This window comes from Callospermophilus lateralis, chromosome 3 (genome assembly GCF_048772815.1).
Source record: "Callospermophilus lateralis isolate mCalLat2 chromosome 3, mCalLat2.hap1, whole genome shotgun sequence".
Lineage (NCBI taxonomy): Eukaryota > Metazoa > Chordata > Mammalia > Rodentia > Sciuridae > Callospermophilus > Callospermophilus lateralis.
In genome coordinates, this window is record NC_135307.1 from 97622096 (window position 1) to 97648269 (window position 26174).

At 36.1% G+C, this 26174-nt stretch overlaps 1 protein-coding gene across 4 annotated transcripts in view; it reads right to left on the bottom strand.

The window, feature by feature from the left end:
* Window positions 1–26174, bottom strand: part of Myo5a (myosin VA) — a 211086-nt gene that overhangs the window by 15225 nt on the left and 169687 nt on the right. For 2 of the 4 annotated variants that reach the window (XM_076850801.2, XM_076850799.2), the window contains 7 exons: window positions 24552–24750; window positions 21990–22064; window positions 20497–20590; window positions 11397–11543; window positions 9144–9298; window positions 5368–5457; window positions 3175–3325 (listed from right to left, as the gene is read on the bottom strand). In XM_076850801.2, the coding sequence (XP_076706916.2) occupies window positions 3175–3325; window positions 5368–5457; window positions 9144–9298; window positions 11397–11543; window positions 20497–20590; window positions 21990–22064; window positions 24552–24750 (911 nt within the window). The remainder of the gene's footprint in view (window positions 1–3174; window positions 3326–5367; window positions 5458–9143; window positions 9299–11396; window positions 11544–20496; window positions 20591–21989; window positions 22065–24551; window positions 24751–26174) is intronic. The other 2 variants (XM_076850802.2, XM_076850800.2) reach the window with 1 other exon arrangement.

Here is a 26174-nt window from a genome sequence, read left to right on the forward strand (position 1 = left end):
AGAATATCATGCAAAGTGAAGTAAGCCAATCCCAAAAAACCAAATATCAAATACCAAATGTTTTATCTGATGGGGGATGCTGACCCATAATGGGAATGGTGGGGTGAGTATGGGAGAATGGAGGAACTTTAGATAGGCCAAAATGGAGGGAGGGGAAGAGAGGGGGCAGGAGGGTCGGAAAGATGGTGTAATGAGATGGACATGATTACTCTAAGTACATGTATGAAGACATGAATGACGTGACTCTACTTTGTGTACAACCAGAGACATGAAAAATTGTGTTCTATATGTGTACTATGAATTGAAATGCATTCTGCTGTCATATATAACAAATTAGAATAAATTAAAAAAATAAAAAACAAGTCAAAATACACTTTAAAATTCATATTTGTGTACATGGATTTAAGTCACATTAGGTTTAGATAGAGAGGTATGGAAAGGGTAATATCAAATTTTGTCTTGAGCTAGGGTTAGTGTTATAGAATTAAGATTAATATGAGGAAATATGAATATTCATAAGAATGTATATTTGAAATTATGTGTGAAAACATACATATACATACAAGACCTGAAAGAAGGAAGAGTAAATTGTGAGTCCTATGAATATATATTTTGTAAATATGAGTACATATTGATGAAACCTATATATATATTTATATGCATTCAAATTTAACATTGAAAATGAAAATAAATATCAAAATACTTTAAAATTCAAAATAAAATAAAGTAAGTATCCTTAATGATGTAGTTTCTAAAGTAAGAAGTAGTAGCCTTGTGATAGGAGAAGCTATGGCATCTTGGGTGGGTTTTTGAGAGGTTAGTGTTAAGATAAGCATTTCTTGGAAATTATTAAAAATACAAATAATAATAAATGTTGGTGAAGATGTGGGGAGTACTCACCAATATTATTGGAAGGATTGCAAATTAGTAAACCATTCTGGAAAGAAGTATGGAAATTCCTCAAAAAACTAGAAATGGAACCTCCATATGACCCAACTATCTGATCCCTCAGTATTTACCCAAAGGATCTAAAATCAGCAAGCTATAGGGGATGCAACAACATCAATGTTTATAGCAGCACAATTCACAGTATCCAACCAACACAGGTGATTGTCAACAGGCAAATGAATGAAAAAATGTGCTATATATTCACAATGGTACTTCACTTAGCCATAAAGAATGAAATTATGGCATTTGCTGGTAAATGGATAGAACTGGAGACCGTCAAATGCTAACTGAAATAAGACAGACTCAGAAAGTCAAGTTTTGAATGTTTTCTCTCATATGGGAAAGCTAGACCAAAATAAGGGGGAAAAAAAAGATAAAGGGGTGTGAATCCCATGAAAATAGAAGATAGATCAGTGAAATAGAGGAAGGGAGGGAGGAGAGACAGGAAAAGGAAAGAATGGTGGAATGAATCTGATCAAACTTTTCTATGAACACATATGAATACACCCCAGTGAATTTCACATTTATGTATATCCACAATGCACTAGTTTAAAAGGAAAGATCAGTACTGTAGAGGGAAGGAACAGAGAGACAGAGAGGAAGGAGGAGAGGTAATGGGGAGGTACTAAGGATTGAATTGGAGCAAATTATATTCTATGCTTGTATAATAATGAAAAATGAACCACAATATTACATATATCTATAATAAACTAATAAAAAAGATAAGCATTCTTCATATTTGAGTCTCAGAGGCAATAAAACAGTAAGAAAAATGTGACACTTAGAAATAGTCTTGGAGGAGACCTGAGAGAGGCAGTTTGAGTGGGGTGGAGAGCTGGGTCCTTCCTTGACCTGGGTTTCCCACAATAGCAATGAGACCTTGAGCTAGTCTCAGCATTCTTTTGGTTTGTGGCATGCTGCTCCCCTACTGCGCTCTCAGAGCATCTGGCTGATGCCTCCCTTAGGATACTTCTGAGATGTCCACTCCCTGTCCAGTAACCCCTTGAAAGCAAAGATCATTCCTGGTTCATTTTTACCTCTTTGTGCTAAACTCAGCTTCTCAGAAACTCACCCTGACAATTTTTTTTTTTTTAGGGGGGAGGTCACTGCTATTAAATGCCTGGGAGATGGAAGCAGTTATTTAGAGTGGGACATCTTAGAGGCAAACTTCTTGTTCAGCCAACCAATACAAACAAGCAAAACTAGAAGAAAGATTTGCTAAAGCTGACCTTTGTCTCTGTTACCTCCTTTATTTTGGCCAGGTTGACCTTTTAGTAGACAATAGAAGAAACAACTGCCATCTGGCATGGCTTCCTTAACCTTTTAGTCTCTGGTTAATTGTGGGCCTACAAAAAACAATAGAATACTATGAGTCCTTAGAAGGGAAATAAAAAAAAAAATTGTGGAAATATGAAAAAACACATGGGTGGAGAAAGAAAGAGTAGGTAGCTAGAAGTAGCCTTAAGAGTCTGCTGATAATCTGCATGAAGATAACAGTGTTGGTAACTTGAAAAAAAAATTTTTTAAACTTTAAATGCATTCAAAACTAGTAGCTTGACTCCTAAATTCTGTTCCAACCTGCTACACATTCCAAAGAAACACAGATAGTACAATATATAAATAAACACCCAGAATGAGTACACATTGATAAAGAGAGGTACATGGAATCACACATTGAGCTGAATATACATAAGCATATCTCACACACACACACACACACACCAGCAACTCAGCTGAGAAACCACCTTAAGCCAAATTGCCTTTAAAATGTCCAGATGTACAACTCAGCTTGGAGTGTCTGAGACAAACCTATGGGTCATGTTCTTGTTGACATAGTACCTTCTCAGTCATTTCACTGTAGATTATTAGGCAAAGTTCAGACCTTCCTCAGCCTCCTTGTTTTTAGGTGAGGGCCCCTAGGAAGCCCTGTGTAGTAGCGCCATAGTCCAAAGTTTGAAGCATTATGGAAAACTGAACAAGAGATAAGGTCTATTTCTGGTTATAAGGAATATGACAATAAGAAGATAAAAGCATTACACATTAAGAATGGGTTCCAGATCTGCTGTTTTGATCATGTGGAAAATGAATTTCTGTGGTATGCCAGGTAGCCATGGCTGGAGTTCTGGGATTCCTCCACATTAATTTATGCCCTGAAATATGTGCCACTGGCAGTCACTTATTGATGAGATAGACAGACTGTGATGTTCAGTGATGTGCTGGCCTTACCAATCATTGGTTGAAGGATGTTCTCTAATACCCGTACAAGCTGTTGGTAAATCTGAATGGCCAAGTCACTCAGCACCTGCCGATACTCAGCCAGGTCAAAATTGGTGAGGCAGTGTTCATTTTGGCGAGAGGTATTATGCTTCATGAAGCCCTAGAGTCATAAAGAAAAGTTAATAATACACAGGAGGTCAAGCATCTCTTCTGTCTGCCTCACTATCTCCAGTTTGGTGAGCATCTTTATGCTCTTTCTTCTCTCTCCCAAGGGTTTCCATTTATCCCCCACAAAAATGCCAGGATAATCATTCAGTTGCTGGTGTGTGCTTGTTTGCTTTTATCATTTCTTCCTTCCACTTCTTACAAGCTTTTGAATAATAGATACATTTGGCAACCCAGCATTTAAGCCGTTCTAATAGCAATGTCAATGAAATAAGTGGGGGAATTTAACTAAAAAAAATGAATGCGGTTTCATTTATGAAATAGTAGGTTTACTGCTAAACACTGAATTATTTTAAAGTACTAATTTCTTAACTTCAGCTCACTAAATACAGTCCTATTCATAAACACTACACCCATAGGGCCTCTATAATCTTGAAATAGACCAATTTCTACAGAGACTGGTAAATAACAAAAATTTTCCTTTCATTATATTTCATGGTATCCACATTATTTTTAGTCAGAGATTAGAATGAAATGTTTTGGTGGTAGCTGTTAAAAAGAAAAGTTAACTATACAAGCAGGTAGTTTTTGTAGTTATTTTTGCATCCGAACATGCTGCTCACTTGATATTGCTTAATAAAGGCAATTGTTTACTTGATGGATTCTTATCTGCCTTCCGATAACTAATTTAAGGACATGGTCTAAAAGTGGAGATGGACAGGACATAGTTAATGGCCTTTCTGTAGGTGGGTACCGGGGATTGAACTCAGGGGTACTCAACCACTGAGCCATATCTCCAGCCCTATTTTGTATATTTTTTATTTAGAGGTAGGGTCTCACTGAGTTGCTTAGGGCCTTGCTAAATTGCTAAGGCTGGCTTTGAACTTGTGATCTTCCTGTCTCAGCCTCCGAGCTGCTGGGATTACAGGCATGCATCAACATGCCCAGCACTTTCTTGGGATTCTTATGTCAGTTCCATGTTCTCAGGTGTCTTGCTCATCTTTATATTTGCCATCATTTGTGAGGACAGTCCTCTGCCTCTGGGTGTTTCTGGTCAGTTTTTCTGCCTGCCCTTCTGCAAAGGATGGGGAGGTGTAGAGGACAGTGGGCTAGGGGTACAGGCTTGAAGAGGTAGGCTGTCCCAGAATCCCAGACTTAGGCAACATTTCAGTTTTTTTCATCTGTAAAACTGGGTTTTTAATTCCTACCATGCAAATATGTTATAAAAATTAAATAACATAAATATACTGAGTGCTGTCAGATATATACTAAATAATAAAATGTATTAATATAGATATTTAAATTAATTATTAATAAAAATTATTATTTTACATAATTTAAAATATTTTGAAGTTTATCAAACAACTAAAGAACACATCAGTACAAACAAAAGTAATATAGATTTTTACACAGATCAAAAGACACATGAGAGCAGGGCATGGTGGCACATGCCTATAATCCCAGTGATTGGGAGGTGGAGGCAGGAGGATTGGGAGTTCAAGGCTAGTCTCAGCAATTAATGGAGGCCTAGGCAACCTAATGAAATCCTGTCTCAAAATAAAAAATAAGAAAGGCTAAGGATGTAGTTCAGTGATAAAGCGCCCTGGGTTCAATCCCTATACCACAAACAAAAAACAAAATACACATTATCTTAGGTTATATTTTGTCCCCGATCACTAGTAGCAAGCCAAAACTGACAAATTTCTAAATAATTCAGTATTCCAATATTAGCTCTTGACAGTTCGCTTCAATGTACTGGCAAAAAGATTCATTTATGATAATATTCATTGACTGAGGTTTATTTTATTTTTTGCTGTGCTTTGTCATAATTTAAACTCTAACAGTGAAGAAACGATGTCATTCCTCAATTCACTGTTTGGTAGGTAATGAACATTAAACAAAAAGATGAATTCCCAAGCCATCTTTGAATTTGAGTTTTGGAATTAACATATGTTTAAATATTTTTCACTTTAAAATTTTTCCTTAAAAACAATAAGAAAGAAAAGCATGCTGGTTTTATAAGCAAGATTTTCTCACCTCTTCTCCACTGTACTGCTTCAAACAGTGCAAAAATCGGCATGTGTTAGAGAGCCAGAAGGAGACAGTTTCAAAATCATCACCTCTTTTCTGAAAAAGAGAATAAGTCTAAATTTGTCTTTTCCTTAGAGAAATAGCAACTGAAAAAAATTGAACATACACCAGAAGGCCTATTTCTCTTAGTTACCATCATGAACTATTACAAAAATAAATAAATCACATTGCAGCCTTAAATCATTGCTAGCAGAATATAAACCATAGGTTCATTGGCTGTTTGTTACTTTTCTTGCTATTAGAAAAAGTATTCCCATTTAGTAGATGTTAGCTATTCTTTTATGCAGTAAAAAATTCAACCCACAGCTGATCTGAACTCACTTCCCTTGGGGTTAAGGGAAAAAAAATCAGAAAAAACTAAAGGCACAAAAGAGAATGACAAATTTTATGATAAAGAATATGAATTTGATTAAAAAAAAGAATATGAAAAAGAGTCTGAAGCACTCACCCAACTTAGCTAAAAAATCTTTTCAAGAATAAAATAAAACGTCTGAGCAGTGAACCAGGGAAATGGTGGGAAAAATCCTGTACTGCGCATTACAGAGAGGGTGAAGCTGGTTGGCTCTTCACCAGGGATGGGAAAGAGTAGAAGGGAGGAAAAGAGAGTCACTGTGCCTGAAAAAGAGTCTGGGTGTTTTTCAGGGGCTGAGGAGTAGCCATACTCAGAAGTTCTATAACTCTACAAACAAAACCATTAACTAGTTTGGATATGGAAAGTCACAGAACTATCAATATTTGCCTATACCTTTTTCCAGAAAATGATGCACAGAAAAAACTACAATAGTTTACCTGGGACAGCTGTCCAGCACTAAATAGCTATGCTTTTAATTTAAGAGTTCTTTTTAAAAAATGTTAAATTCTAATAACTTTTCTACTATATCTCAAAACCTAGGTTCTTAAAAGTTATATGAGAACACCTGCCTTTGGTCTTTGGTTGTAGCTTTATGTAGTAAAAGTGTACTTGGAGTAGGATAAATCACAGGGAAAGACAGATTTCTCATAGAATCATTTCTTCTTTTTTTAATACCTTTATTTTATTTATTTTTATGTGGTGTTGAGGATTGAACTAAGTGCCTAACACATGCAAGATGAGCACTCCACCACTGAGCCACAACCCCAGACCGAATCATTTCTTTACGTGATAAAATTATTTCCTCAATCAAGTGCAAAACAAACTAAAACCCTTAACTTTTTGGAGAATATTTTTCTGAAAAGACTTTTTTAAAAAAATTTTTTAATATTTATTTTTTAGCTTTCGGCAGACACAACATCTTTGTTTGTATATGATGCTGAGGATCGAACCTGGGCTGCATGCATGCCAGGTAAGCTCGCTACCGCTTGAGCCACATCCCTAGTCCCCTGAAAAGACTTTAAGAAAGAAATCTCAGAGGATGGAAATCATAACTTGTCTTTTTAGCTGAGACAGGACTATTAGGTTCTGGTCTTCAATTTACCATGAGGTAAATATCTGAAAGATCTAGCTAGTTACAATCATCTTCCAATATTAGGAAGACTACCAAAAGTGCATAAAATTTTATGATACTCCCAAACACACAAAAAATTATCTTATGACTTGAGTGAAGGTTTGACCAAGCACTATTTTAAGTGTTGCAAAAAATCTGCATGACAACTGCTGCTAATAAAGGCTCTGGGCTGAGCTGAGAAAGACCATCAGTACAGATTCAAGAGCAAAGCTGGCCTCAGGTTGACTGGTGGAACAGGGACACCGAAGCTCTTGTCTAGGTTGTCTCTGCTGATGTTTAGCCAAGTAAAACTGCAGAGATCCTTGGAACAACCTCAAGATAAAGCGTGTAACTGCACCTATACCAAAGAATTACCAGAATCCCCACTCTCCACTGGGAGTGGAGAATTACCAGATGCAATTGGTTAAAACTTGAGAAGACTACATTACAGAAATAATTCAGCATTTGTTCTCATTACTGGGCTGCAGTCTTTGCTAAGCTACTTTAAAAAAAAATTAACTCAATACATACCATTTCTTTCAGCATGAACACTAAAGGGGACTTTTATTTTCATTAACATCAAATATCCTATATTCAAAACCATTTGCTTCTTTGGAAACTTAAAAAATTTATAATTGAATGCTAATTCTGTACTCAAGAAGTTACTAGATCTAGCTTGCCAAAAACAATATTTTTAGGTGAAAATATCATGTATGGTCAAAACTAAATAATAAATCAATATTATCTGACTGTCTCACAGAGAAGACAAGATGAATGCAATGACACTTGCAGATTTTGATTTACTAGAAATAAATGATCTATGAGCTAAAAACTGTAGGGATTCTCCATATGTCCTTGGCTAGTTATGCTGCTTCAGAGCCCATGTGAAAAAAAGAGTTGCTAAAATCAAAACCAGATGTGAGACACATGCATGTACCACAATTTTAAATGGCATCAAAAGGATATTTTGTTCTAGCACCCACTCCTTTCTAATCTTTAAACAACATGGCACAATAAATAAATGCCTTCTTGCAAGGTTGAGGGAAAATTTTGCTTTTGTCTAATTAGGAGTTGACTTAAGTGGCAAAACTTGTAGTCGAAGTGCAATATAGCACCAATATGTAAAAAATTAAATGAGTTATATTCAGAAAACATCAATCAGTTTTTAAAAATTAAGTCTTCAGAAACTCCACATTTCAGTGGATATTCATAGAATATCTGCAGAATATAGACTAAGAACCAGAATTTTTCAGAAGTTCATGACCAGGGGGTGGGGGGTGGAGAGGAACAGAGAGTTAGTGTTTAATGGGTGCAGAGTTTTAGTTGGGGAAGATGAAACAGTTCTACAAATGGATGCTGTTGATGGTTGTACACACTGTGAATACACTTACTGCCACATAAATATACACTTATAAATGGTTAATATGGTAAATTTTTTGTTTATATATATATATATTACCACAATTAAAGTTCAAGAAAGGCATCTTAGAGTTGAGAGAATCCACTGTTAACTACTTACTTATCTTCATCCTCATTAAGTTAGATAATCAGAAGGCAAAGCACCTGGAGCACATTATGTCAATTCCTCACAGAAACACTAAGTTAAAACTAAGTATGTTGTTTCTCTACAGTCAAGAGGAGGATTATGCAAGGTGACTCAGAGATTACTGAGTTATGTAGGGATTTCTGCTTGGTTATATAATGCTGCTGCCTCTTCCAAGTCTGTCTTCTCTGATTAGCATCTTATGTTGCTTTTCACATGGAAGCAGGCATTTTAGGTAACAAGAAGAATTATGGGGTGAGTTGGAGAATAATGGGTACAAAAGTTGGAAGAAAATATTTTAATGCTTTATCAGACTTGTTTTTATATGAACAAGCCATGCATTATTGAACGTCCATTTTAACATTAGCATTATCCTATCTATCTATCTATTTATCTACCCACCTACCTATCCCTTCTCCACTGAATATTTTTAATTTAGTTCCAAGTATAATCTTAAAACAGACTATTTCTGTCCACGAAGAGAAATTTACTCCCCAAATAAATGCAATTATATCAAATTAATTTTGCTACATATCCAATTTGAGTCATGTTCTAAAAGAAAGTATATAGAGAGGTTGCAAGGAAGAATGTTTCCTAAACTGCAAGTTTTTAGTAAACACTAGCAACTTTGCCCAAGTCCATGGAAGAAAAAGCATGTCTGCACAGACTGTCACCATGAACATTCATCTTGAGAATTTTGTTGAACTTGAGCTCACCTTCAATACTTTTTTGATGCTGTTAATTGTTGACGTTAGTAATGACCTTACTTTCTGATCATCATTCAGGTAATCGGCATGTCGAACGCACATAAACAGAATATATGCTGGTAGCCCTGGAATCAAATTGACTGCTACACCCCGTGGTTTTAGTTCTGGAAAATGAAAAAAAATGTAAAATTATACTACATTGAAAGTCTCTGTGAAGCATGCTTTGCCAGATATAAAAGCACAGTTATATAAAGTTCAATCAATCAGGGTAAATCAGATTTAAAAAAAATTTTTTTGTACTGGGAATTGAACCCAGGGTCACTTTACCACTGAGCTATGACCCCAGTACTTTTAATTTCCTATTTTGAGATGGGGTCTTGCTAAATTGCTTGGTGGAAGGGAGTGGGGGTGGGGTCTTGCTACATTGTTGGGGCTGGCCTTGAACTTTCAATCCCCCTGCCTCAGATTCCCAAATTGCTGGGATTATAAGCATGAGCCATCATTTCCAGCAAAAAAGAGTATTTTAACAAATCGTTAAGAGGAGAAATTCTTGAGTGTGGGGACATGTCTATCTAATATTTATATGTCCTGCCCTGACTCTTCCCTTGAACTCCAGTCTTATGTATTAACTGCCTCTTGATATCTCTCCTTAGATATGTCAAACTGAACCTCTCCCAAACCAAGCTCCTGGTTCTCTGATAAACCTGCTCTTTCAGTGTTTGGAAATGGCAGCTCCAATCTTCCAGTATCTCAGGTTATAAATCTCCTCATCTCTTTGGCTCCTTTCTTTTCTCATAACACATACCTAATCCACCAATGGATCCTGCTGGCTCTCCCTAAAAAATATACCCAGAGTCCAAACTACTTTGCACTACAGTAACTAGCTATTACAGTAACTAGCTAGACCACCATTATCTCTTCTTGATTTGCTATAAGAGATTCTTACCTGGTCTTCTTGGTGCACCCTTTGCCCCACAGTATATTTTCTATATATCAACTACAGTATTTATTTTAAAAAATATAGGTAAGATTATCTAACTCTTGTTCAAGAATCCTCCAGGCAGCTTCTCATCTCACCCATTTATAAAATCTGAAATCCTCATGTAGTCCACATGATCTGGCCCTGTTCCTCTTCTCAAGCCCTGGCTTACCTGCTTCAGTCAAATGCATTTCCTTACTGTTGGCTAAATATACCAGGCCTGCTCCCATCCCAAGGCCTATGAAATTACTATTTTTTTCTGCCTCTAAGGTTCTTTACTCAGATATCAGCTCTCTTACTTCCTTTAACCTCTGTCCAAAGATTACCTTATCAAAAAGTGTTTCCTGACAAATTTTATATAAAACAACACACCTTCCTTCATTCTTTATTCTTTTTTATACCTCCCAAACAATGACCTCTTGAATATTTCTGCTAAATGAAGATCATGTTGAAACTGAAGTACCTCTGTACCCATATATAGTTCTGAGTTTAATGCCATGAACCTGAAGAATGTTAAATCAAATATAACTGCCAATCACACTGCTGTCACCCTGGCACTTGGGTGGTAGAAAGCTGTACAAATGCTGACGGAGCAGTTTTAAGGTTTTTCAGTTCACAACTCATGGGTGTGTGTACTCTTTCCTTGTTTACCAGCAGCCCCTGAACTGTCTTCTCACAGAGCCAGAAGGCTCACACCCAAGGCCTGATGCCCCTCTATAATGCTTCTGGACTCCCTTCTCATTTATCCTACCCTGTCCTTCCTTTACTGGAATCTTTATCTTAATTCTTTTGTTTCTTCTTTATTACTAAACTGTTGTCCTCAACATATTTAGATATAAAACTTTCCAGGGAAGTAAGGAAAAACAGAAATTCAGAAACCTAAAAGGCCTATAGGTATTCAACTGTAAGAATCCCTTGAGAGGCTATTTAAAAAGTACTAGACATGGCCAGGCTCTATTTCCTACAGATTTTAATTTAATTGGCTTAAGTTAGAGGGACCATCAATACTTTTTTAAGTATTGTTGTTGGTGATTCTAATGTGCCCATAGGACTGAGAAGGCGGGGCCTCAAGAGATCCTTACAGTTAGGTCCTAAGCACTTGTCCCTGCAGTTTGACTAACAAAGCATGGAGTAGTCAAGATGCTGCAGCAGCACTGCAATGTACAGCATGTAATTATGACTAAAGAAACTTCAGTGTTAAATACTTAAAAATGATTGATTAGTCTTCCCACCACTGCCACACATACTAGAAAGAGCTTTTATCCCATGTAGAGAATACTTACCTAGAATCAGGTTCTTAACAAGCTTTTGCTCATCTTCCTTCTTGTATTCCAGCATTCCTTGGAAATCTTTTTCTTTCCTGGGAATGTTGACTGGACGGATAGGCTCATCAATGATCTGTCCTGGAGATATATTCTCCATCTGGCCCACTTCATAAGGAGGAAAAAAAAAAAAAGAGCAGAATGATTTCTAGATAGGAACATGAAACCCTCTCATTTTTCCTATCATTTTAAATGAATTCTGTAACAATACAAACTTGCCATATTTGCCACTTAAAATTGTCCTCTTATAACTATTCTCTGGTGCTAAAATTGGGTGGATAGGTAGCAAAATTAAATGATGATGCTACTCTGACAGGCACTAGAACCTGATATTATTAACATCAAATAATCTAACCTGAACTGATTTGAAACTTTCAAGTTTTTTTGGTTTTTTTTTGTTTTTTTTTTTGTAATAAGGTTACTCACAAAGGGAAAAACAATATTGTACAAGGGGACAGCAAGATCAACTAGTTCTAAGATTCTAGACATTAAAAACAAAAGAATATTTACTCTAAATGTATCATTATAATCATCTCAGACCACATCAAGAGTGTTCTCTCATACTAACTGTTGTGAAAATGTATTTTTTTCCATAAGGGCCTCATAAGGCAAACACCTTTCTCCTGCCACCTCTAATCTCCAAAGAAATCATAAACAAATAAACACCTTTATTTAATATAAATTCCTAAATATTTTTTACTTGTTTGTTGCTTTTAATGAATACTAAAGTCTTGCTATGAAGCTGCAATCATTGAAGTACAATATTAAAAATGGTCACTATTGTCAATGACAGCAGCTAGAGAAGAATTATGCTAAGGATAAAAAGAGGCCTCCAAGTTCATCTCAAAGTTGGGAACAAAAGGGAAGATGTGAACTTATCTTGATGATTGTGATAGTAAGCAGGATTTTTATCCTTTAATCTACAGGAAAGGAAAGCAGTTAAGAAATCTCTTTAAGATGCTATCCTTTCTCCATTGCATGGTTTTAGCACCTTTGTCTAATATAGGTAGTTGTAATTTTGTGGATTTGTCTCTGTGTCCTCTATTTTGTACCATTGGTCTACCAGCCTGTTTTGGTGCCAGTACCATGCTGTTTTTGTTACTATTGTTCTATAGTATAGTTTAAAATCTGGAATCGCAATACCACCAATTTCACTCTTCCTGCTTAGAATTACTTTAGCTATTCTGGATCTCTTGTTTTTCCTGATGAATTTCATGATTTCTTTTTCTATTTCTGCAAGGAATGTCATTGGGATTTTGATGGCAATTACAGTGAATCTGTAAAGTGCTTTTGGTAGTATGGCCATCTTAATAATATTAATTCTACCAATCCATGAGCAAGGTCTTCTAAGGTCTTCTTCAATTTCTTTCTTCAGGGTTCTGTAGTTTTCACTGTATGGCTCTTTCACCTCTTTTGTTAAGTTCATTCCCAGGTATTTTATTTTTTTTGAGGATATTGTGAATGGAGTAGTTGTCCTTATTTCCATTTCAGAGAATTTGTCACTGATATACAGGAATGCCTTTGATTTATTGGTATTGATTTTATATCCTGCCACTTTGCTGAATTCAGAGACTAATTCTAGAAGTTTCTTGGTTGAATTTTTTGGGTCTGCTAGGTATAGGATCATGTCATCGGCAAATAGTGCTAATTTAAGTTCTTCTTTTCCTATATTTATGCCTTTAATTTCTTTTGTCTAATTGCTCTGGCTAGTGTTTCAAGAACTATGTTGAATAGAAGTGTGAGAGAGGGAATCCCTGTCTTGTTCCAGATTTTAAAGGAAATGCCTTCAATTTTTCTCCATTTAGAATGATACTGGCCTGAGGCTTAGCGTATATAGCTTTTACCATTTTGAGGTAATTTCCTGTTATCCCTAATTTTTCTAGGGTTTTGAACATAAAGGGATGCTGTATTTTGTCGAATGCCTTTTCAGCATCTATTGAGATGATCATATGGTTCTTATCTTTAAGTCTATTGATGTGGTGAATTACATTTATTGATTTCCGTATATTGAACCAGCCTTGCATCCAAGGGATGAATCCCATTTGGTCATGGTGCACGATCTTTTTCATGTTTTTGTATCCGATTTGCCAGAATTTTATTGAGGATTTTTGCATCTATATTCATTAGGGATATTGGTCTGTAGTTTTCTTTCTTTGAGGTGTCTTTATCTGGTTTGGGAATCAGGGTGATACTGGCCTCATAGAATGAATTTGGAAGTACTCCCTCTTTTTCTATCTCCTGAAATAGATTGTAGAGTATTGGTATTAGTTCTTCTTTAAAGTTCTTGTAAAACTCTGCTGTATATCCGTCCGGTCCTGGGCTTTTCTTAGTTGGTAGTCTTTTGATGGCTTCTTCTATTTCCTCAATTGATATTGGTCTGTTTAGGTTGTTTATATCATCCTGACTCAATCTGGGTAGCTCATATGCCTTAAGGAATTTATCGATGCCTTCACTATCCTCTATTTTATTAGAGTACAGGGTTTCAAAATAATTCAACAAATGGTGCTAGGAGAACTGGAAATCCATATGCAACAAAATGAAATTGAATCCCTTTCTCTCACCATGCACAAAAGTCAACTCAAAATGGATCAAGGAGCTAGGAATCAGACCAGAGACTCTGGGTCTAATAGAAGATAAAGTTGGTCCTAATCTTCATCACGTGGGGGCAGGCCCCAAATTTCTTAATAAGACACCTATAGCACAAGAGTGAAAACCAACTGGGACGAATTCAAACTAAAAAGTTTTTTCTCAGCAAGAGAAGTAATATGCAAGGTGAATAGGGAGCCTACATCCTGGGAACAAATTTTTACCCCTCAAACATCAGATAGAGCTCTAATCTCTAGAGTATACAAAGAACTCAAAAAGTTAAACAACAAAAAAGCAAATAACCCAATCAACAAATGGGTCAAGGACTTGAACAGAAACTTCTCAGAAGAGGATATACAATCAATCAACAAATACATGAAAAAATGCTCACCATCTCTAGCAATCAGAGAAATGCAAATTAAAACTACTCTAAGATACCATCTCACTCCAATAAGAATGGCAGCCATTATGAAGTCAAACAACAATAAGTGCTGGCGAGGATGGGGGCGGGGGAGAGGTACACTCATACATTGCTGGTGGGACTGCAAATTGGTGCAGCCAATTTGGAAAGCAGTATGAAGATTCCTTGGAAAGCTGGGAATGGAACCACCATTTGACCCAGCTATTCCTTTTCTTGGACTATACACAAAAGACCTAAGAAGAGCATACTACAGGGACACAGCCACATCAATGTTTTATAGCAGCACAATTCATAATAGCTAGAATGTGGAACCAATCTAGATGCCCTTCAATAGATGAATGGATTAAAAATGTGGCATTTATACACAATGGAATATTACTCAGCACTAAAAAACAATAAAATCATAGCATTTGCAGGCAAATGGATGAAATCAGAGTAGATTATTCTAAGTGAAGTTAGCCAATCCCTAAAAAACAAATGCCGAATGTCTTCTCTAATATAAGAGGGGTGACTCAAAATGGGATAAGGAGGAAGAGCATGAGAAGAAGACTACCACTAAATAGGAAAGAGAGGTGGGAGGGAAAAAGAGGGAGAAGGGGAGTTGCAGAGAAGATGGAAGGAGAACCTCATTGTTATACAGAATACATATGTGAGGGTAATGAGAAAAAGAAAAAAAAGTGTGTCACATTAGATTGGATAGAGAGAAAGGATGGGAGAGGAGGGGAGGAGTAGGGAGGATAGGAAGGGCAGCAGAATAGACAATATGATTGATGTATGTACATTCCATGTATGTATTATGTATCAAAATGCATTCTACTGTCATGTATGACTAAAAAAAATAAATACAAATTAAAAAAAAGAAATCCCTTTAAGCATACAATAAGTTTGGGTTCTCAGATTGTTGTCAAATGAAATGCAGATCAGATGCAAAAATATTAGAAAGTTTAAGGGTGCTGGCTCCATGAGGTATCAGAACTTCTTGTGTTGCTCTGTGCATTTCCTTTTCTAGTTCTAAGAAACCAATTCTACAGGAAAAGATTATCATAGAGAACAAAATACCTGCCAGTGCTCTTGCTTATGTGGCATGGAGCATGGTGACATATCTTCCACCTCATGATGCAACATCACATATTGAGACTGTAAGTGCTGAAAACCTGGTTTAGGTAGGATCACCACCATCCACCAACACTATGATATCTAAAGAGTGATCAGATTGCAATTGGACAGCTAGGGGCTACAACCAACTCCCGTGATCTAGTGCTGCAGATACAAGATGCAGTCTGAAACCCACCAGGTAAGTTTTATAATATAATACTTTATGTGAGAGAAGAGGAGACTCAAAACTGTTTATTTTCATATTAATTACTTCTGGGGTCAGTTTAAACATAACACCCACAAGGAATGATGATGAAGTTGTGGCCTCCAGAGATTATGGGCCTGCTGATGTGTGTTAAAATAATAAATTCTCTGCCATTTATGTTTCTAGATACTTTAAGCCACAGAGATAATTCTAAGAGGGGAAACTGGGAGGAAATGAATTTAACATTAGATTTATCAGTAAAAGCACATGTCTACCAGGTGTGGTAATAAGTGCCTGTAACTGCAGCTACTTTGGAGGCTGATGCAAGAAGATCAGAAGTTTGAGGCCAGCCTCAGCAACTCATTGAGACCCTATCTCAAAATAAAAAATTAAAAAGGCTCAGTAGTAAAATGCCACTGTCCCCAGTACTGGGGGGAAAAATCTAGAGTCCATGTAACCCAAAGAAGATGTTTTAAGCCTACTACTTTTATACTTCCTTAAGATGCCACTAACTATGAGATATGCCATTTTATATAACACTGAAAAAAATGGCAATAAAATGATAATAGTGTATTAATAATTTTAAGACATATTCCAACTTCAGAGGTGCTAAAATGTGAAGCATGCACCTCAAAATTATAAAATATGGTGAATACTTTCAATAAAAGAGCTTGTATGTTAAAAGAAAGCTTCACTTTCTTTTTGCAAAATCTTGAACTAGGATCTTTTTTGGTCTGAACAAAAATGTCACACAAATTTTCCCATCTTCCCATTAAAATTTTTCTCTCTGCTTTTGAATTCTTCCTAGAGACTTAAGTCTTTACAAAAACTCACAGATAAAAGACAGCTATCAGTTGAACATAATCTTGATTTATTTAGCAAAACTATTTACTAATTAAAATAAAATGTCAACTTCTATGCAGCATCAGGAAAATATAAAGCCTGAAAAGGATAAACCAGGACACTACCCCAGTTTTCTTTTTCTTTCTTTTTTGGCACTAGGAATTGAGCCCAGAGACACTTTACTAAGCTATAGCCTTAGTCCTTTTTATTTTTTATTTTAAGACAGGGTCTCCCTTCATTACTGAGGCTAGCCTCAAACTTGCACTCCTCCTGCTTTTGCCTCCTGAGTTGCTGGGATTACAGGTATGTATCACCATGCCTGGTTCTACTCCAGTTTTCAAACACTCAAGAGACATTGGTAGCTGTAATGGTGTGAATATTTGCTTTCCAAAGTTTATGTTGAAACTTAATCCCCAATGCAACAGTATTAAAATGTGAAGCCTTTATGAGGTGATTAGTCCATAGGAGCTCCACCCTTAAGGATGGGAGTAGTGCCTTATAAAAGTATTATAAGGAATTAATTAGGCCTTTTGTCCTTCCATCCCTTCCATGTGAGGACACAGCCTATGAACCCTCTGGAGGGCACAGCAACAAAGCACCACCAGGGAAACAGAAATCAGGCCTTCAACAGGCAGTGAGCCTGCACGCACCTTGATCTTGAACTTCCATCCTCTAGAACTAACTATGAGAAACAAATTCCTGTTGCTTAAAAATCACCCAGTCTCAGGTGTTTTGTCAGAGCAGCACAAATGAGCTGAGATGGCAGTTTCTTAGTCCAGTGTTTTATCCAATGCAGACTCTTTCTACAAAAAGCTGAAGCAATCCCTATTTCTGTTTTCTAAATTCTTTATAAACTTGAAAGGAAAACATTCCTTAACCTTTTTGTTATGGAAAAGGAAAGAAAATTGGATTTTTTAAAAAATTTTACTTTTCCACACTTGGCACCAGAAAGATATTGATCTCAGGTTCAATTAAAATCTCAGGTTCCTATAAGAGGAGAAGCTCCGTTGGAAAACATGACTCAAAGGAGAGAAAGCAGTGGTTCTCAGAGAGCTTGGGTTCTGGTCCTGTATCTTACTGGCTGAGGCTTTGGGACTGTCACCTATGCTTTTTTTTTTTTCTCTTATAAAATAATCAAATGATTTTTAGAAGACTTTCAGGTATAAATTTCTTGACTACAAAAACCGAGATGGAACACCCACTCCTAGATTAAAATACAGCACAAAGCACATCAAATTTTGAAATACTCTCCATTTAACTATATAATTCCTGCTAAAAAATTATATAGGTTGGTATTTTTAAAAACAGATTTTGCTGGATGTTAAAAAGTCTCCTTAATTAAATGTAGCCCATAGGAAAAGGTAAGAGTTGTGTTATTTTAAACTGAAAGGATGTTATAATATATGTATTAAGTATGTATTAATATATGTATTAAGTATGTTGAAGAAAAATATTCACTTTTGGCTACTAGAAAGTGCTTTGCTATACAAAGTTGCCAGTATTTTCTGTACAACTGTGAGATTCATGGACAAAGGGAGAAGTGTTAGAAAAATCTTTCATCTATATTCCCTGAGGGTAGAGCAGGGACAATGCCTGCCATAAGTTCCAGGTCACATAAATCTATTAATTTTATTCTCTAGTTAGTGTTATCACTTGACTCAAAAAATAACCTTTCTTAAGAACCATTATGTCTTTGTTTGACTTAATCTAAGCCTTCTCAAATGTTTTTAGCTTTATAGCTATCATCTTTATACTTGTCAGGGTTGTTTCACTGAAAAAGTTGTTTCACTAATTTCTGATTAATAATAGCCTAATATTAGTAACATCTTGAAATATTCTAATGTTATCTTTTAAAAATGTATACATCAAAGAAAGCTGATTAAAAATGTAAAATTACTAATGTATGGCAAAGAAGCCAGTAGGAGTTCAACATAAGCAATCTCACAAGTTAATACCCTTAAAATCAGTTTCTTTCAAGCAAATGCTCTTGTCTGATTAAAACCTCATGATATAATTTAGTGCATAATAAGTGTAGAAAGTTCTTTTTTAAATCGTATATCTCACATGTGTGAGTATGTGATTTGGGGTTTCAAAAATTTCAATGTTATATGAAGAATTATACATCAAATATGACTACAAAGTAATCTTTCTGATTTCTAAATAGTTATTCCAGTATTTGTATATCTAAGAGAGAAATATCCTCTTTAAAGTAAATATTCAAGTTGTCATGTTCTAAATATTTCTGAAACTTATTTATTTTTTCAACAAACACTTAAGAAAGGACTATTATAGGTCCGACACCATACTCAGGGCTATGAAAACAAAAGAAAAATAAGAGGTAGGTGGTTCCTATGCTAAGGAAGTTTATAGTTTATCATGAAAGACAATAATTCAAACAAGGAAAACTACTAAAAATATGATGTAATGAAAATCATAGAAGATGTGAGACAAACTGTGGTGCACAGAGGGCAGGGCCATAAGATCTATCTGCAGGATCAGGAAAGGCTGCTTTTGAGGGTGTGACACATGACTCTGGTCTCAAAGGACGAGTAGGACTTGACCAGGAGAACAGGAAGCCAAACAGAATAATTATGATAGGTCCTGGCATGTTTGAGGAATGAAAACCATACTTATGAGTCAATCATAGTAGATTCTCTTGAACATTACCAGCAGTGGGGAATCTCAACTCTTTGAGCCAAGCAGAAATTAAACAGAATGACATCTAGAGAATAAGATGGGAGATCAGGCTGAGTAATATCATTTTAGGTATGAAGGCAATTCCAAATAGTTTCTCTAAAATCTCTCAAGCAGTGAGAAGTTTGTTGAAAAAAACTTAGAATATGGCTTTAGTCCTGTTCACTGTTAGATCCCTGGTGCCTACAACTGTGCTCAGATCATGGCAGAAACTCAGTATATTTATTTAATGAACAAACACATTAATCCACAAAACAAGATTAATTTATTCATAACAATTACAGCAACTTATATTTAATTTTTCTCAAGGAGTTTTCCTGCCATTATTATAAAGAAATCACGAGATCTTTTAAAAGATCTTATTTCTTTATTTTCATTAGTCATATTTTTATTTGCTTCTCTTTTTTCCTCTATCATACTGTGGATTCTTTGAGGAAACAGACTTTATATCACTCCTGTCAGTATCCCAAATATTAAAAGTTAATACTAACAACTAAGTTATATGTAGCATTTACTATGTATCATAAACTATTCTAAATGTATTACTCATACCAACTCATTCAATTCTTATAACTATATCAGATACTATTAACATTTTCATTTAACATATTGGAAAACTGAGGCATAGAGAGGTTTGGTTACTTGTCCAATATTATATGGTTAGTAGGTAGAAGGATTTTTTTTTTTTTTTTGGTCCTGGGGATTGAACCTGGGGCACTTGACCACTGAGCCACATCCCCAGACCTTTTCATATTTTTATTTTGCGACAGGGCCTTGCTAAGTTGCTTAGGCCCTCACTAAATTGCTGAGGTTGACCTTGAACTCATAATCCTCCTGCCTCAGCCTCTGGAGCTGCTGGGATTACAAGTGTGCACCAGCACCTCTGGCAGTTAGTAGAATGATTAAAACTTGAACCCAGGAAGCCTGGCACCACATTCCATGCTCTTAATGGCCATGTATACTGTCTAGCACATTACCTGGCATACATGAGACACTCATTAGATGCTTGATGAATGAATTCTCTCCTTCTGAAAACATAATTTCCACCACAGAAAGAACATTTTTCTTCAAGTAGAAATAGGAATTTCCACTCCACAGAAATTAGGTTTGCTAAAGGTTATTTTTCCTAATATTCACATACAGTCTTTGTTAAGCTGCTTGTATAACAATAAACAACCAAGATTCAATGACTGTCATATAAAAAATATATTTAGTACCTTCTAGTTCACCAATTTTTTTGGCAAAAACTTTCAGTTGTTTTTTCAGTTTCCGGACAGTCTTATCCTGTTTTTCAAGTTGTTCCATCAAATCCTAAAGATCAAAATGAGAAACATAACAAAAAAATCAAAATAGCCCTTTTAAAATTTCCCTTTCCAAGGGAGAGCTGACACAGCATCACAGAAATAGTACTGTTAGTTTTACATAAAAGCTTCAGAGCAGCTCGTTGGTGGAGCCCCCACCTGGCTAAAACTGGCAGGCAAGGGAAATACAGCTATTTATTTAGCCAAATGTTAAAATACACAATGCAGTAAAATCTTTTACAGCGTGATGGATGGCAAGCTTCCTGTGGAGTCTTTTTAAGTAGACTCTCTATGGGTAAAAAAAAAAAAAAATCAAACCTTTTCAATATATTGTTATTACAGTGAAATGGCTTATTTTAAAGGGAAACTAGGCAAGTATGAATTTTGATGAGTTCACAAAAGGTTTTGGGAGAAGATTTAAGGATCATTGAACTTATCAAGCAGAAATTGAACCCTACTCTATGAGAGACCCATTCTTTGGAGCTGTTAGAATAGCTCTGAAACTTAAAAGTTTTGGGAATTAAAAGGTAAGTTGAAAAATAATCATAGAGAATGGGATAAAGAGTAGTTTGATGACTTTGGGCCAAAGTGGCAGGTGGCACAAGACACTCATGAAATCTTGCAGGTGATATATACAAAGAAAGGGAATAATTATGAATGTGTAATGCAAAAGAGGAAAAAACAGTATGTTTATGGTGGGAGGTATTAAATTGTATGATTATTGTCTCTGTAAAAGAGAATTCTCTAAAATGCCAGCACATAATTAGAAACTCAATAATTAAAGCAAATAAGAGCAGACTCAGAGTTTAGAAGGGAAATGAGTCAGGGATGTTTGTGGTTTTCATTCAGGTTACAGAGAAGACAAGTGTTTACAAATCCAAATATCATTTGTTCTCCAGTTTAGACAGGAGTGGATATAGATACTAGACTAATGATCTGGGTTTTTTGTTTTGGTACTGGGGATTAAACACTGAGCTATATCCCCAATCCTTTTTGGATTTTTTTGAGACAGGGCCTTGCTAAGTTGCTGAGGCTGGTCTAGAATTTCTGATTCTCCTGACTCAGCTTCCAGAATTGCTGGGATTACAGGCTAAAATGATGACTTGAAGTGAATAATTGCTAACGCTTTGTTCAAACTGTTAATTGCTTCTTGGATTTCATGGGATCTTTCAATCATATTGCTTCCATCACACTGTAAGCCTAGTGTTAATAACAAACCACACATGAGAATGGACGAAGGACACTGACAGAGATGACACCACTGGCTAAAAGATAGCTGTGGGCAGAAATAGGTTTTGTGAAAGTTTTTGAAAAGACTTCTGGTGAGGGGCAGGCAGCAGTGTGCTCTTCAGATATAGAGGGCTAAAATTAGCAGGAAGACAAGGAAAAAACACTGTGGTTTTACATACAATCATCCGTTTGTAAAGTGAAATCCGATATGATTGATACTTCTTAGGGTCATCTGCATATAATTCCTCAAAATACTGAAAAAACAGGCATAATGGATATTTGGTTTTTTTTCCCTCTGTCTTTGAGGGAACACTACCTCTCAGCAAAATTCATTTAAAAGTATTTTAAAACACAAATAATGAATCTGATTTGTCATTGCTATATATTATTTTCTAGTATGGATAATTTTAACTACATTCTTACAGATTTTTTTGCATAATAAAAAGAAATGAATGATGTCCAGGACACCATCATTTAGATGGTAAACAGAATGGTCATCCACACTGCCCAGACAAGGCTGTCACTTCAGTCTTCAGCCCTCTTGCCCTTTTATCTCTAGCCTTCCCCATAGGTGATGCTCAGGAGTTTGCTAGACCTACTTTGCTACTGGCAGCCACAGCAAGGGTAGGGAAGGCAAATAAAATTACAGGGAAAATATTGGCACTGTTAGTACTCTTGTTTGGAGAGAATGGTGAGAAACCCTGGGCCCTTCTTCCCTGAAAGGCATCCTGGGGGAGGTCTGTGAAACCTGTTCACTAGAGGAGGAGAGATACCATTCTTGTGTTTGTGTTGGGGCAGTAGGTGGCTGGTGGATGTCACACAAGGTGAGATTTCCATTAGTGTTCTTCATTTCCAAGAACACTAAGCCTAAGTCCATTGCTGCTTGAATTTTCTTCTCAAGTGATTCCAAGAATTATACAACTGAGATTGAGAAACCATAATGAGTTGGCAAAAGCACATAATTTCATGTACTTAAATCTGAATCCATTCTCCTGAATTAGTAATCAGTGTAATGGCAAGAGAAGCAGCTGACTTAAAAGGGTATTCCCCAAATTCAAACTCATTAACCAGATTTTTATGGCTTAGAATGTAGAGGCCCATTTTATTTTTATGTTAGCTATGAAAATTGCTATGAAAAATTAATACTACAGACAGTTTGCAAAGGAAATACTTGATCAACTTAGTGTACAAACTTTGGGAATCTGCCACCCAGAAGCACCTTTATTTCAGATTCACCGAGTATTTTAAGACAATCATTTATAAGCACAAAATTTTTTTGCTGATCAATCAATGTTAGTTAGTATATTTATCAATTCTTAGTCATCAAAGAATTGTTAGTTTAATTTAAGCAACAAAATATACTTGGGAATAATAAATGACATTTCAAAAATATTTAATGAAACAGTGGTTTCTCTGACAAATTGGCAAGATTTCAGTCACTCTGAAGAGTCCAAATACAACATTCACCCTCTTCCTGTATTCCCACCATGAGCCTCACACAGAAATACAGACTGCAAAAAGAATACCTTCCGCTTTGCTTCTAATTCACACAAAAGATGGCTGGATAAATGACACTAGAAATCTATTTGTAATATAGAGTATCACTAATGAAATAATGGACAGATGATTCAGATTGTAAATTTTCAGAGAGAATTCAAAGTATTTTATTATAGGTCATTAAGAAACCTTAATTTAAAAAAAAGACAAATTCTCAAAAGTCTTAAAAAACTTTTCTCAAAAATCAGGCTATCACTACAATACAGATTTTACACAGAAGTATGGAATTATAATCTTTCAATTATTTTTAATATTATGTGTATATCTGTCAGATTTTAAAAACTACAAATCTGTAATAAAGATTATTATGTGACAGAAACAAATAACTTAGAAAATATTTTCAGTAAAAAAAGAAAAACAAACAAGGAAAAAGGAAAAGAAAAAACTTGGACTCCATACCAGTGTTCAAAAATCTGGCAAGGGAAAAAAATTCTGCATTTGTTATACAAGTTCTTCTTTTTTTTTAAAAAAGAATTTATTAGTTCTAATCAGTTATACATAACAGTAGAAAGCTCTCTGATTCATTGTATACATATGGAGAAGAATTTTTCTCTTCTCTGGTTGAGCATGAAGTAGAGTCACACCATTGTGCAATCATATGTATAAGTTCTTCTTAAAAGAATAAGTCTAAACCTGAATCCTGACTCCCTCTCCTGTCAATAAGCTCCATCTAGCATTAACCAAAAGCCCCTTCTTGGTTCTGCCAACCACCTTCCCTGATCTCAACTCTAACCTGCTCTTGTCTGCCTGAGAGAGAGGCTGGGATGGCCTTGATGGCTGCTTGGGGACCAAATGTAAGCAAAATTGCCCAGTCTCTGTCATGGCAATCACATACCAAACCTCCTGAGAAGGCAGAGAATCCTTAGTTGAAATGGATGAAGCAGGTTGCCTCAGACCCTATCAAAACCCAGTTTGTAGTTGGGTGGCTCTCTTCCTGACCCTCCAAATGACATCTGAGAACACTTGGACACCTGGAGCTTTCTGTGAGAACAACCTGTGCAGGTTGTTCATTTGTACCAATTTATTCATGTTTTCTTTACTGTTTCTGTTAGAAACAGAAACAGTAAAGAAAACATGAAGGAAAAGCTGTGTTTGATCAAAAAGAAACCAAGATATTCAGCAATGCCAGGCACTGCCTGCTGAGTGGGGGCATGTGGGGGTAGGGGGGTGGTACTTCTCCTTACCAAGTTTTCATTGGTCAACCGGGTGATCTCATGCTGCAGGCTGGCCTCGATGCGGGCCTCTGGGGGTAGCTGTAGGTTCTGAGCCAGCAACTGCTGCTGCCGGTTGTTCTCTTCCTTCAGGCTCTGGATCTCACCTCGGAGGGCCTCAGCCTCATTCTCATGGCTCCTCTTCTGTGACTGCAGCTGGGATTCCAGGAGCCTGAAGAGAAGCCATACAAGTAGAAAGAAAAGATGATACTTTGAGTTCCTGCCTAAGTGGTGTGGGGTAGGGCTTCATGCTCACTTTCAAAAGTAGAAAAAGTAGGTACTGTCTAGTAGCCCTGAATCTTCTGACTTGATTAAAGTAAAAAAACCCAAACAAGGACCAGAAATGTATGTGAACACTCTCATATTTGTGTCTTTCTGAGCAGTATAAAATTCTCAGAGGTCTGAAGAGACAGAGGAGTCTTAGCTCTTTAAACAATTCATAGGAAATGATGATTTTTTTAAAAAAGGAAAGACCTAGCTCTAATCTGGCTTTCTATATTTATAAGCTAGAATTCAATGTGGAAAACACAGTATCACTGCTACCAAATAACTCGGCACTATAAAGGGCAAGCTTACAAACTCCCAATCTAATTAAATATGCCTTTAAGGATTATAGTTACTAACTCTAGGCAGAGGGTGGGACCAGGGTCCCATTTTTATATTTTACTCTTATCACTAAAGGACAGAAATGCTGGAGCCTTACTCTAAAATATATGCAGATTTAGTTAAATTCAGACAGAAAGTTCTGTAATTTCATATATGAACATATTTTAAATTTATCATCTTCTCTCTCCCCATAAATTTATATAACAGTAACAGAATCCAAACATGACATGGTTTTGGAATACAAGTATTAACAGGACCAACAAGTGGTTACTGTTTCTTTGAGCAACCATGTAGCCAGCTGTGCCCACAAAGTAGATGAGGGCACTGGCAACAAAGATGCCAGAGAGTAAGAGCATTCTCCCTTCACTGTGCTTCCCTGCTTATACAGTCACTCCTTTTCTAAACACAAAATGAAGTGATGGTTAAGACCTGATGCAAGAAAAAAAAAAAAAAAAAAAAACACAGTGGTACACATCTGTAATCCCAGTGACTCAGGAGGCTGAGACAGGAGGATCACAAGTTTGAGGCCAGTCTCAGCAACTTAGGGAGACCCTGTCTCAAAAAAAGGGGTGCTGATGATGTAACTTAGGGGTAAAGCACCCCTGGATTAAATCCCCAGTTACGGCAACCACCACCACAACCACCAAAATAAATAAATAAATAAATAACTGATGTGAAGAAAGAAAAGAAGACATTCTTTTATTCTAACTGTCTTGGTTTGTCAACTGCTGGGTAAAACTTACTGATGCCATTGCAAGCAAGCTGTTAAAATTTCAAAAGAATTTAAACCAATAATACTTCAAAATTAATGACAGTGGTTTATGGTTAGAATAAACAAAGCAGAATAAGCAGAAGCCCCCTGAACAAACAGTATTTTAAGACTTTTAAAAAGATATTGCTATTTCAATTTATTTTCTTTCCCTTAAGCATGAAACCCTCCTGATTTGTTGTCTCATGCATGTGAATTTTGCAATAACCACAAGGAATGCC